At 39.9% G+C, this 13,229-nt stretch overlaps 1 protein-coding gene across 5 annotated transcripts in view; it reads right to left on the bottom strand.

Moving 5' to 3' along the window:
* ryr3 (ryanodine receptor 3) overlaps nt 1–13,229 on the bottom strand; it is a 111,578-nt gene that overhangs the window by 53,998 nt on the left and 44,351 nt on the right. For all 5 annotated transcript variants that reach the window (XM_051409995.1, XM_051409997.1, XM_051409996.1 and 2 more), the window contains 17 exons: nt 12,832–13,048; nt 12,386–12,490; nt 10,551–10,654; nt 9,930–10,013; nt 9,370–9,529; nt 9,040–9,184; nt 8,189–8,394; nt 7,566–7,740; nt 6,731–6,939; nt 6,382–6,545; nt 6,143–6,191; nt 5,870–6,030; nt 4,727–4,889; nt 3,666–3,752; nt 2,843–3,069; nt 1,741–1,953; nt 209–812 (listed from right to left, as the gene is read on the bottom strand). In XM_051409995.1, the coding sequence (XP_051265955.1) occupies nt 209–812; nt 1,741–1,953; nt 2,843–3,069; nt 3,666–3,752; nt 4,727–4,889; nt 5,870–6,030; nt 6,143–6,191; nt 6,382–6,545; nt 6,731–6,939; nt 7,566–7,740; nt 8,189–8,394; nt 9,040–9,184; nt 9,370–9,529; nt 9,930–10,013; nt 10,551–10,654; nt 12,386–12,490; nt 12,832–13,048 (3,073 nt within the window). The remainder of the gene's footprint in view (nt 1–208; nt 813–1,740; nt 1,954–2,842; nt 3,070–3,665; nt 3,753–4,726; nt 4,890–5,869; nt 6,031–6,142; nt 6,192–6,381; nt 6,546–6,730; nt 6,940–7,565; nt 7,741–8,188; nt 8,395–9,039; nt 9,185–9,369; nt 9,530–9,929; nt 10,014–10,550; nt 10,655–12,385; nt 12,491–12,831; nt 13,049–13,229) is intronic.

Raw genomic sequence — 13,229 nt, 5'->3', positions numbered from 1 at the left:
TAAGAGATAAATCACAAAAGCTCGGTATCGCTGACAAATGAGAAATTAGTGTACCAAATCAAATGAAGGCAAATAAGATGGGTAAAATTAAAATTTAATTAAAACCTTGGCATATAAATTGATGGACTTTTTTTTTTTTTTTGAGTATTTTCAATCTCACATTCAAACGTTGAAATGTATGAGCATGTTTTATAATCATTTTCATTACCTGTTGTTTGACAGACTCGGGCAGTGACTTCTCCAGGAGGCCTTTAACGGGCGGTTTACTCTCCTTTGTCTCCTCCTCTCCCGCCTCCACAGCCTTCTCCTCGTTCTTGCTCACCTCCTCCTTCTCCCCTGCCACTTCATCCCCCTTGACCTCCTCACCCTCCTTGGCCTCTCCAAACACGTTGGGGTCAATCAGGAGGAGAATCAGTCTCACCTCATCACTGGTTAGGACTCCCACGATCAACAGTGTTCCAATCAGCTTCAGGATGGGGACGAACTGGTACTCTACACTGCCGCCTACCGGATCTCGGATGTGTAAGCCTCCGCCCTGCACAGCCTCAGAGAGCATGCTGATGGCTTTCTCTTTCAGGATGCCCAGAGGGATCTGGGGGCTGTATAGGTACTGTGGGCGCTTTGTGCTGATGATGCCGACGGGGGAGAAGTTGACCCGAGGTGTGAGGGAGGTGCTCAGGCCCACACCAGGCAGCGAGTGCCGCTTGGACTCGTCGGGGAACAGCTTGATGGAGCGAGTCTCCTCCGTCACAGGGATAATGAACTCGTTGTTCATCATTAGGCAAGCCTCCTTTGCTGTCTCAAGATGGATGCTGGCAATGAGGAGAAGAATCAGTTTAATCATTGCACACCTAGTGGCACTGGCCATTACGCTTATCAGGAATAACCATTCAGAATTCTGAGTCTAGGTTTAAAAATATCTTTCCCAAGTTGTATAAATGTGAAACTGGTAAAGATTTCTACAGCCCTACAGCACAAAAGTACCATAATATATCTCTTGGAGGTGACAGGGTTATTGATCAATAACAATGACTCAGCAATTACCTGACTAGCTGGTGAGAGGCTGAGTTCTTGAACTCTTTGTTGTCACAGTTTAGAAAGAAAACTCCCCACCCACAGAGATGTTAACACCATCCACATAAAATTGCATTTTCAGTGATAACAGAGGTAAGCATGATGTCTTGATAGTAGCAGGTTGACATTAATAATACATGATTTATCCCAATCCTCTGTCTGTGTGGTTGAGAATTTATTGAATTTATTGACTGGAAAAAGAGATTGAATTACAGTGGATTGTGTGCAGGCAATACAAATACGTCACAGAGCTATTATTAACATTTATTATGATAAATGTACTTTGTGGTCTTGTGTGCTGCTCCATCACTTTAACAGTTAATGGTGCTGGAGGTGAAGTTGTAATAAGTTATCATTCTATCATTGATCATCATTAGATTCTCTGATGAGTACAAATATTGCCAACTTTTTTTCTTTTCTGTGCATGAAAGTTGAGGTTGTTAACTTTTAACACTATTGTAGACTTTCATTTAGTATCAATGACAGGAGCATTTATTATATCTCTCAAAACAATTTCTATCTCAAAGACAGACAAAAAATCCAATTTGTCAATTTGCAAAACTGCAGGAAGGAAAAGATGAAAACTAAAAAAACTAATAAAAAACTAAATAAGCAATTACAATTCTTAAAAAAGTTCATATCTGATTATGTTACATTTAAACCAACCTCATAAGGACATTGTAGAAGCCCTGTCGCAGCATGCCAGACAGATACTGGTTGTCAATGGTGTAGAGGAGCTGTGATTGGTCCAAGTGGCTGCACAGGGCGTGGGCAACGCGGGTGTTTCCCAGGGCACAGAGGGCACAGTACAGCTTCAGTGTGTGGTAGTGGAACTTTCTCAGGTCTTCATGCTCAGATAACTCCAGGATGTCCAGACATCTAGAAAAGAATAGTGTAAACGAGAACCATGTGGTCATTTACTGTTGAACAGTATATACAAGGTGGCAAACTAAACAATCATTTTTTACCAATTGAACTACTCACCAAAAGAGACAAACATTTAATTTTCCCAACTTTTAAAATCAAAATCATGGTCAAATCATATATATTAACTTTGATACAATAGTATACAACCAGAGCATGAATTAAAAAGATAATTACTCTGTTTTTAGTGACAGGAGTCAGATTGCACATTGGGAACTGAAAGCAAGAGAGTTTATAAGAGATTTGGTCTAAATACTGACAATACTTGCGCCAACAACCCCAATTTGTGTGAGGGAGAGACTATTAATCATCTCAACTAGGATGTTACATTGTGTGATTACCAATGTACTCAATGAACTACTTTTGGTAAATGGTAAATGGACCTGTACTTGTATAGCGCCTTTCTTCCGACCAACTCAAAGCGCTTTTACACTACATGCCACATTCACCCTTCCACACACATTCACTCAGTGATGGCAAAGTCCATCGAACAGAAACTAACTCATTCATACACATTCACACACCGATGCACGGCATCAGGAGCAATTTGGGGTTCAGTATCTTGCTCAAGGATGCTTGTGGCACCAGGAGCCGGGAATTGAACCCACAACCTTCCGATTAAGGAAAGACCCGCTCTGCCTCTGAGCCACAGCCGCCCCTTTTCATGCTCAAAGGATTAAAACAGCAATAAAGCACCTGGCATGGCTCTCGTCTGACTGAGCTGACTGTTTGTGTTACTAGACGATGAAAACATAAACATAACATTGTGGGATTGAGGCAGTCACATACTGCATCTGAAGGTGTTAACAGTGTATATTCTCAGTCTACATCACATGTTGCAGACCTGTTCTCCTCAGGTATATGTACTGCCATCATCTGCAGCGGTTCCAGACACTGGACCACCCAGCCGTGTCTCTCGCTGACCCGGGCAGTCTCCACGTTGAGGAAGGTGTTTGGCATCCGGCTCCACAGCACGGCCACGATGGTCTGCACATCCAGTCGTGGCGGGCACTGCGGCACCGGGTTCCTGTGCTCACTTTTAAATATGGCAGACGAGAGTGGCATTGCATCCTGGGAGCACAGGGAGAGGATGGGAAGCAATGTGAAAGAGGAAAGATAATTTTCATTGAATGACAACAATTCTAACAATTATATGTGTTGTGTGCTTTTGGTTTGAATATTACACTTTCTTGAATAAACATTTAGATTCTAAAAACATTTATCAATTATTTAAATATGTGGTGCCTGAGGGGTCCTTGAGCAAAATAAAGTTTAACTTAATTTATATTTCATCCGTAATTATTATCCTTAGATCATCCCAAGTAGTGTGTATACTGTATATAAAAGCATAATGTATTTACTATTAGTTTAATTCTAACTGCAGCTAGTTAAGGTGCAGACCTAAGAGCTTAATACTTAATCAATGACAGCAAAAACCTCCAATATGGGTCACAGAGTTATAACGTAGGTCTGTTGACCAGTGTGTGATTATTTAAGAGTGAAACCTCATGCATACTTGTTTTAAATACACTGTATGATGGGGATGATGTAAATGAGGTTAGATGTACCATGGTACTAGTAAATGAGAGATAAATACAATACCAACATTTACCATTACACACCATATCATGTTCATTGCATATTGTTACATTTGAAAGGAGACAAACCTTGATCTTGACAAATTCCAACTGGAAGAGGTTTGCACTGGTGGGGCGTACAAACACAGCTGGGAACAGCTTGGTATTTGGTTCAACCTGAAAATAAACAAAGCTCAGTCATCGACATAGACAGGATAGGATTTAATAATGCACCAAAATAATACAAAAGTGCTGAAATACTGCATAATGGAGATTCAGTCAGATCTGCCCTGGAATCTGAAACCGTGGGTAATTCTTATTGTGCTCTTCTAGTGTCTGTTCTGGTGGCAATTTCAGCAAATGTCAGAGGGCTTTTAACCTCTAAGCCCGGATTAGCTGGTGTTTTAAATCCGAGTTCAATACGTATCAGTTGGCGTATTGATGACAGCCATCAGAGACAAAAGACAGATACAGAGAGAGGAAAAGCAACCACAGCTCTGAAGCTGTAATGGGACAAGAAGCTTTTCATCAAGTTAAAAGCCCCTAGATTCCCTCAGAAGGCTTCTCCTTTCAAAAATGCCAATTCACGACTAAATCAAGGAGTGGGAAGAAAAAAAAAAAGAAAAACGGGAGACAGTAACAGAGATAAAGATGAGAAACAAGACTTGGGTGATAAAAGCTTCTCAAGGAATCATTTTGATGTCTAGTCAGGTATTCAATATGATGCGTTAAAAATCTGAGACCAGCGAGGCGAGACGAGGATTACTGAGCAGATGTCTGCCTTTGTTAAGACTCTGGTATTGAAAACAGATGAGAATTCAGCTGTATAATTTCCTAACTGCCCTTCTGCAGGTCTAACTTACTGCAGTGCAAATTTGTTTACGTTACCTGAAGGACAGCTCGAAGGGATCTTTTGAGTGTGTGCAGGCAATACAAATATGCCTGAGTGCCATTATCCCACAGATTTATTATGACAAAAAAGTTTTCAGTCACTGAATGTAATGGTTATGAAGCTGAGTAGTAACCCAAAATACCGTATATTTACCACAGGAGAAAGAAATAACGACATACACATACTGAATTTTATGAGGCAGCCTGTCCTTGTAAGTTAGTCCTCAGCGTCCCATTACTGTGCTATTATTCTTATTTACCTGATATGTTGTGGACAGCTCCTTGCCGTTGGCAGTGAAAGAGACGAGGCCAGTGGCCAGGTCGATCAGACAGCCGATCTCCAGGTCAGAGTTGGAGCGGCTGGAGGCAGATGGGCCAACTGCGTCTGCTCCGCACACCATGTAACAATTACTCCTTTGGACACTGTGGCAACAAAAGCAGAAAATGAGCTTGTCATGCATAACTCCACATGAATGTAAACACCCACAGGAAAGCAAAATGAACGAAAAATAAAGAACTTGTAACTTGTTTATGCCATTCCAAGGTCAAGTTATGGTTTATGGGAAATTTGGAAGTGTAAGCTTACCATACTTTTTAAATTGTGAAAATGTTTTATTTGTCCTTCTAATGTCAAGAAATACTGCAAATAAGATCTGGTATGAGCATCTCACCTAATGTGCAATGTAAAGTAATTTAGAAGTGTGTGAGGATGCTCTTTTACTTTAAGGAATTCTAATAAAATCTAAGTTGTTGACAACAATTATATCACAACATAAGAAAAGATGTTATTAACCTAAACTAACGTTTAAAACTGTATTTGTCGTTTTCTCTGGCAATGTTTTTTTTGTTTTTTGTTGACAGTAATTTGCTAATTGGACAGAGCCGTGAAATACCAAATGTAGAAGTTAATGTCCAAAATACTTTCCTTGCAATAGTTTTGGGGTTTCTAGTATAGTATCTCATTCTCATCGATACATGTTTCAGCTTCTTACATTCTCTTGCAACACCCAACGTTACCCTATTATAATGGATCAACTAAATGAATTTCACTTTGTACTTGGCCTTTAGCATACATACATAATGTGTGGTAGTGGTAAAGTAAAAAGTGATGCTAGGGAATAGAAAAGGTATTGTAAGGAAACTACATTTATCACAAGAAATGATTTTTCTCATAGTGTCCTTAGGGACTCTGTATAGGACAGGATTCACACTGTGGCCCTTAAAACAAAATTGCATGACCTTCACTAAATTATTGTAAGGTGGCACATTTTTTAAAAATCCCAGATTCAGCCAGATTTCCTCAGAGAACGCAGCAAATCTGCTGACTCTCCCTGTCTATATTACACCTATCCATGTTTCATGATATCTATAAACTCTGGATATTAAAAAAGCAGGGAACTTGCCTCTCATGGACCCGGCCCCTCTCATCCCCCAGGGTGACGGTGACTGTTTGCGTCTTGTTGAGGCTGAAGTTCTTGCTATAGTAATGATAGTCCGGTGAGACCCAGCCCACCCAGACTGACGCAGGGTCCTGTCCAGCGAACACTCTCACTGAGTGGTAATACTGCCATAAAATACACACAGCACAATTGGTTACACTTAGTGAATACAGAGCTGAGAGCATTACAATATTTTTCAAATTCCAAGTGTATCTTTGAGAATTTGGGTTGATTTACAGTTGTGATGCTTCCATAGTCAACAGTTCCATCTTCTTTTGGAGGATGGCTGCAGAGACAAAAACACAGCAGCAGGTTATAAGAGCAACAGAGGGATCTTGGAAAATCTCATCTTTCTTTTTTTTTGTATTGCAGCTGCCAGGCACAGTTCAAAAAGACAATTCCACTCCTGCTTCTTCATAATTATATTTTTTATTTTCATCGTAACAGTGTTCCCCACTGCTGTTCCAGCGTCTGACCTGAGTTTCAATGATTCATCGAGCAACTTGTCTACAGAGTAGAACTCCACAGGCATGCTCAGTCTACAGTAGACCATGTCATTGTTGCTGTTCTGTGTGCCAAATGTCTTGTGGGTGACCTTGAGGCAGGGAGGGCTGTCTACCGTTCCGTCAATCCTTGTCACCTGAAGAGTCAAAATCCAAAGAAGAAAAATCGCTACACATCAATCTGTCCATCACCACCAGCAGCACCATTCATTATAACTACATTTGTATGCATAAAGTGAGATAGAAACTAGCCAAACTGTAATTACGTTGCTATAAACGTAACAGCAGAACATTGCTAATAACAATGAAAATGATTCCTTACCTCGATATGCATGTGGTCCTGGGGCACGTTGACAAAAGTGGGAAGGCGCTTGCTGAACCACATGGTGATCTCTCTGTTCATGTTGACAGCGAAGGGCTCAAAGCCTTCCTGGAGACCACACATGGTGTAGTACTTGAAAGTGCTGGCGTCCTTGCCCAAGTTCATATGTCCAATCTGAGACATGCTCAGACTGCACACAGGGATGAAACCTGGAGGAGGGTAAAGGGACATTGATGGGTCTGCAGGGCCAGTAATATTAAATATCATCCAGTCATGCCATCCCCTGTTGCAATGTGAGAAGGTCCTCCCTGAACAAAGCTGAAGAACCTTACTTTGCAGATTTAATTAAAAAGTAACTCAGATGTTTCCCTACCACTAATGATGTGATCCGTCTCTCTGACCTTGAGAGCTACATTTAATTAGTCTGGTGGCTTTATAACCCTGCATAAAAAGACATCTTGGGACATACAAAATTAGGAATGTGTTATTTATTAGTAGTAATTATTAAACTTAACTTAAACTTAATCTTCATTTGCCTTGGAAAACTCATATCAATGTACAGACATGTATGCAAGCATACATACATTATTTAACTTTATTCCACTACACTGAGACTTTTTCCTATCTTGATGGTTCATTTACAGAGTAATGGGCAAATGCCACAATGGACTTCATTAAATTGCAACATCATTAGCATTTTATACTGTTCTTTTTGTTATCCTCATGCTATCTGCCAAACAAACACAGTCATACCCCTAGAGATACTGAGGAAGATACACAAGCAGAATAAATTAATGAATTAGCACTAAAGTTCACTGGGGTATAGAGCCCTCACCATCCTCTGTCTCAAAGTCAGTGAAGCAAAGCTCAGAGCCCTTGCTGGTGATCAGGAGTTCTCCGTTCAGGGTGAATATCATGGATTTGTCCTCCATGTTTATCATGCAACCGACCACATCACCCTTTTTCCAAGGATGTCCAAAGTAGCGGCTGCCTGCATGCATCCGTCGACCCTTAGGAACAAAGACAAAGCTTGAGGTTTTTGCAGGGTATGTAATATGATGACGTAGTAAAACCTATGATTCAAGTGATTCTTCTGTACAAGCTGCCAAAATATTGCCAAATCAATCAATCAATGGTAATCTTGAATGCTAATAAAAACATTTTCTAAAAGGAAGCCAAAAAATGGTCATGAACAATCTAAATCTTTAAGCTTTATTTTCTCCTCCACAATCTAAAATTCACCTCATATTATACTGATTCATAACTAGTATGGCACTATCCACAAAATTTAAAATTATAAAACTGTGTCCTTTCAAACCCGAAATTTTTCAAACAACTTGTTGCCTGGCCAGTCATCTACCCTTCTACTAATGGTACAGCTATAATGCAGCAAGGATAGAAAAACTATTGCTGCTGCTGAAATAAAAAAGACAATATATCCTAACAGAACTGGTTTACCTTGTATCCGTCAAAGACGAAGGCCTGATCATCTCCTCCAAGTTCCACATCGGGTCTGCAGGCTGGTCTGGCCCAGCCAACTCTCATATCGCCTCCACTCAGGGCCTCGAACTCAAAGTACCACTTTCCTGTCTTCACCGCATATGTCTGCTCCACACGGAAGAGTCGGATGGTCTCGATGTTCTGATCATCAAACACATGGGCAGCTAAGAATAGATAGAGACATGAAAAAGTGATGCTTGCCAACTTGACAGGTAGATTAAAAAACAAGTGACAGCGGTAGAATATGTAATTAAGGCAGCATTTTCAGCATTAGTATCAAATTATACAATTACAGGCCAACTGATTAAAGATATTGGCTATGCCACTAAATATAAAAATATGGCGTGCACTTAGTATAATACTATAATAATTAGTGTATATAATATACCAACAAACATCTTGATGTAGAATATATTTCAACATACTGGCATGTAACAATTTGGAAAACTGTAGTGTTAAAATGCCAAAAGAAACTGGACAACATACAGTACTGCTTTTGTCCATAGCTGCTGGCTTCACGACAGTTTTCATTGCTGTTTTAATAAAAACATTATTAGCCAAAATATCCCACTGTGAATACTATATTCCTACTGTGTGGAGGTGACACTGGAGCTGCATGTTATGTAGGATTTGTACTTAATTCTACACAACACCACTCCTAAATATTAACTGGAATCAAGCCATGCTTGCAGATGATTATACTTTATCTCCTGACCAACAACACTCAATCTGCCTCTATTTTTTTATCCCCTATAATAAAAAAAATATATTAAAGTTTAATTTTTTGTGAGACAGCAACATGTTCTCACCCTCCTGGTCTGGGGGGTCGATGTTATATCCATAGCCAACCATGGTCCTGATGGCCTCTCTCAGACTGTCTCTATTAGATTTCTTAGTGCGTTCATCCAGTAAAGCATATGGCACCAGGCGAGGATTACGCCTGCTCTTCAAATCCTGACACAAACAAGAAAAAATGCGCCAAACAATTAAGGTAGCTTATATTTTAAGCGCTGTAATTATATTCAGCAAAAATCTCCAATGAAATGCCTTTATTTTTAGCTACTAACTATACTTAAAATGAAAGACGAGGCCATTGTACTGCCAGTTCCTTTCTGAATGGAAAGAATAATGACTTTTACCTGCTGGATGCCATAGGTCCATCCTTGTTTAATTCTGTCTTTGGCCCACACATTGTGTGCATTCTCGGCCAGTTTATCAACTAGAACCTCCTGACCTGCAGTCAGTTTCACGTCAGAGAGATCCAGCGGCGCAGGCTTATAACCATTAGACATCATGTAGCTGCAGAAGAAACAACAAAGGCAAAGATCTTTGTAAACAACAAAAACGCTACAGTGACTTTGGCGGCATGTTTTTCATGAGGTTCAGACACTCAACTTTAAAACAGTAACAATTACATAACAATCATAGAAAGAAACAATGTCTTTGTCACCTATATCAACTCTCTGTTTTCCAAAAAAAAAAACAGGAATTGAATAAATATATGTATTAATGACTTCTTTCTTACAAGATGTAAACTGCTATCATTGTCAGTAAAGCAATCATATGGTTACAAGCATATCCCATAACATGTAGATGACTTCAAAAGGATCATTTTATGTAACATAGCGTGAAATGCTGTTTTTCTTGATATTCAAGAAACAGAAGCTGTGATAAGATTTAAAAAAAATTGCTAACTTACTCTTTGGGAAGTTTGATTTTCTTCAGATCGTCCTCAGCATGAACATTGACCTGGGCAACATGGCATCCAAGAGCCAACAAAGTCCTGAGGATAAAAGATAAATTTAAAACAGAAAGAGACATAAAGACCATAACTGATACCAATACTCAAGCCCCATTACACTTTGTTAGATGAATATGCTTCAGCCTTACACCAGCAGAAACCATCGAGAGACTATTACATTTTTTAACACAGCTCATTAGACATTTATAAATCCCAGTCGATCAATAGTTACACTGCGAATAGCAGCAGTGTGCTGGCTGTGTAGAGACAAGGCAGTCAGAGCCCCAACAGTAGGTAATTGACAAACTGCATACCTGATTGAAGCTCACTATAACAGGAGATCGCTTTATAGAGCCAAGCCAAATGTTTTTACAGTGAGATGACTCAGTAGTTGGCTCAAATAAGTTTTGGAACCAAGATTTCTTCAAAATCAATACTGAAATTCACTCAGGAGATGCAAGTCATTACAAGCACTGCTTTAATCTGAGCCTTAATCTGCTCTCGCACAGCATTCACCAGAGAGCAGAGGCAATTCCATGAATAGGTAATTGGAATATTTAGCAGGCCGCCCAGCCTTACTTAAGTGTTTCACTGGACATCTGCACGTTGTAGTTCCTTTCAGTTTCAGGCAGCTTGGCGAAATCCACAAGGCAAGGGTGCTGCCTCTTGTTGTCATCACGAATCTAGGGAGAAAGTAGTCGGGTGTCATCATGCCATAGCAACAAATATGGATTAATTTTTTCTTTGTTTGGTCTATGAGTTTGTCTATCCATAACAGCAAAAACACCCCAAAGGAAAATATGATTAAGCGTGGCTCAGTAGTCTGAAAAGAAAAAAAAAAAAATGGACTGCAGCCGAATTTATCTGCTGTGGACGTTGGCAGATGCATTTTTGTTTGTTTTCCACTTGGACTAATTCAAGCCTCAGGTGTTGATTTTTTAACGAAGCAGAGATAAGCCTGAATCAGCTCAAAGGAGGGGCTCAGCTGTTTGGGAGAGAGTCAACCGGGAGAAATTTACTGCTGTGCCCAGACTCTCAATAAGACGCTGCCGGTGACTCCTTTCTCTGATAGTCTTCTGTTGACAAAGGTTAAATATAACTGAGGTGCACAAAAGATATCAGCAATACACAGTAAGGCCAAGCACTCTGATACAAAACAATGAAGCTGCACCCAACTTTATTATCATCCTGCCTGCCAAGTATCTGCTGCCTGTCTAAAGAGGCTTCTGTCCTGGATTCAGTGCAATGTCACTCTGAACTCATTGAAGCTTGTTACAACAAAATTAAATACCAAGCAGCTGTTTGGACCTAAATGTTGTCCTTAATAAACTGCAAGACCTGGGTTACCCCCCCCCCCCGAGTGGATCTTTCTCCCAGTCTTAATTAATGTGGATGTCATACTCTTGGAAGGTGAGACAGTCATTAAGTTTGTTAAACGGTCGCTGTGGCAATGGCCTCAGTGGGAAATGATTCTGTGATGACCACTACAGTACAAAAGAGGCAGCGTGTGGGATCTGACTTACAGCAGAATGTAATGAACATGCAGTGACTGTGAAGATGTTGTGAAGGCTAACTGCAGTTACCCACTTCACCCTAAACTAAATGTTTGAGCATCCAACTGAAAAATAAACAGTTTCTCATCTGATAAAAAATAAATCCAACCAGAATTTACCAACTACAGTCGTCATCAGTGCTGGTTGTAGTCTTTAGTCTCACATTTTTATTTTAGATTACATTACTTCTAAACTTTGATTATGACAAAGAGGTGAAAATGGTCTAAAATACAAGTACTTAAATACTTTAGACTACTTTAGTAAAATATTTTAGTTAAAATAAATATTCAAGTTAGTTGTTTTTACCTTTACTCCACATTTTATTGAGTGAAGCATTTTCTGAGCTGTGCTTGCTACAAGAGGAATTTGTCCACTTTAAACTGTGTTAAATAGTGTCTTCTTACAGCAGGAAACAACTGTTTTACACACAATATCCAGATGAAAGCTGGTTTAAATTGATCAGTACATCTGACGGAAAACTAGGTACTTTTGAAACAAATCACTAAGATAAAAGACACTTTCATTGCTTTTTCTTCACCTGACCTCTTTACAATAAGTTCTTTTAAGTAGGTAATGCTAATTCTTGTTTACTCTTACAAAGTAAAGCATTTGATATTTACTCCAGCACAGAGCATTTAACAGTCTTTCTGTAATTGTGTGTACTAATGCTGACATCAATAAACTGAGGCAGCAGCCAAACCCAAACTGCTGTCATGTACTTCAGAAGGACAGAAATATTAGTGTTAATGGGCCATTAGCATACATTTTACTGGGAGGTGCCTGAGTTGACCTTTATGTGTGTATCCAAACAGACCCAGGGTGTTTTTGTTTGTTAAATTTGATGATGGATAGCAGGTTTACCTTGCCATAGGTCCAGCCCAGTTCAATCTTGTTCATCCCCCACAGTTCATGGATGTTTTCTGCCAGCTTGTCCCGGACGTTGTCCAGGTGAGGAGGAAGAACGATCTGCAGAGAAAGAGGAGAGGGAGCAGATGGTATAGTCGAATGATAAAAAGATGCCAATGGGCCAACAAAACAGTTCTCTTTTTTTTTTGCCTGACCATGCAATTATTAGATTCCTGGGGACTGTAGAAACTCATTATTAAGTCTGCATTTATTTAGCCTTTGTGCTTCAGGGCCACTGCAAATTTATATAACAGGTGTATAACACAAACTGAATATATGAACATTTCTAAAATAACTACATATGTTGGCTCCAGTTAGAATATGCTTTTTTTTTTTTTTCTTTGCTGTATCTTGAATTTATTGATGCAACAGCAAAATTTCCCTGGTGGTCCTATCCTCACCTGGCTGGTGTCAACAGGAGTGGGGATGAAGGAGGCCTGGGAGAGGAACTGGGTGGTTCCCAGCAGGTCACGGAGCCCCTCATGGTCCCTCTTGTACTCCTTCACAGGCTCTACATGCATCTTCTCTTTGGGCAACAGTGCCTCGTAGCACGGAGAGTAACCAGCGGGTGGCAGGAACTTGAAATCTCCGTGGCGTCCACCCAACAGGTAACGGACTCTGAGATGAGAAGTTACATAACACCGCGTGACATTATGTAATAATATAACTCTTAACTTCACCAGGGGTATTGAAAGAGTTTCTTTTAGTTTTTCATTGACTTTTTCAACCTGCAATGTTCTTCTCAAATACAATTCAGCATATAGCACTGTGCACACACCCCTACCATTATCTAACACAG

Source organism: Dicentrarchus labrax, unplaced genomic scaffold (assembly GCF_905237075.1).
Source record: "Dicentrarchus labrax unplaced genomic scaffold, dlabrax2021, whole genome shotgun sequence".
NCBI lineage: Eukaryota > Metazoa > Chordata > Actinopteri > Moronidae > Dicentrarchus > Dicentrarchus labrax.
Note: the sequence above shows the minus strand (reverse complement) of the source record. Positions and strands in the feature narration are given on the sequence as shown.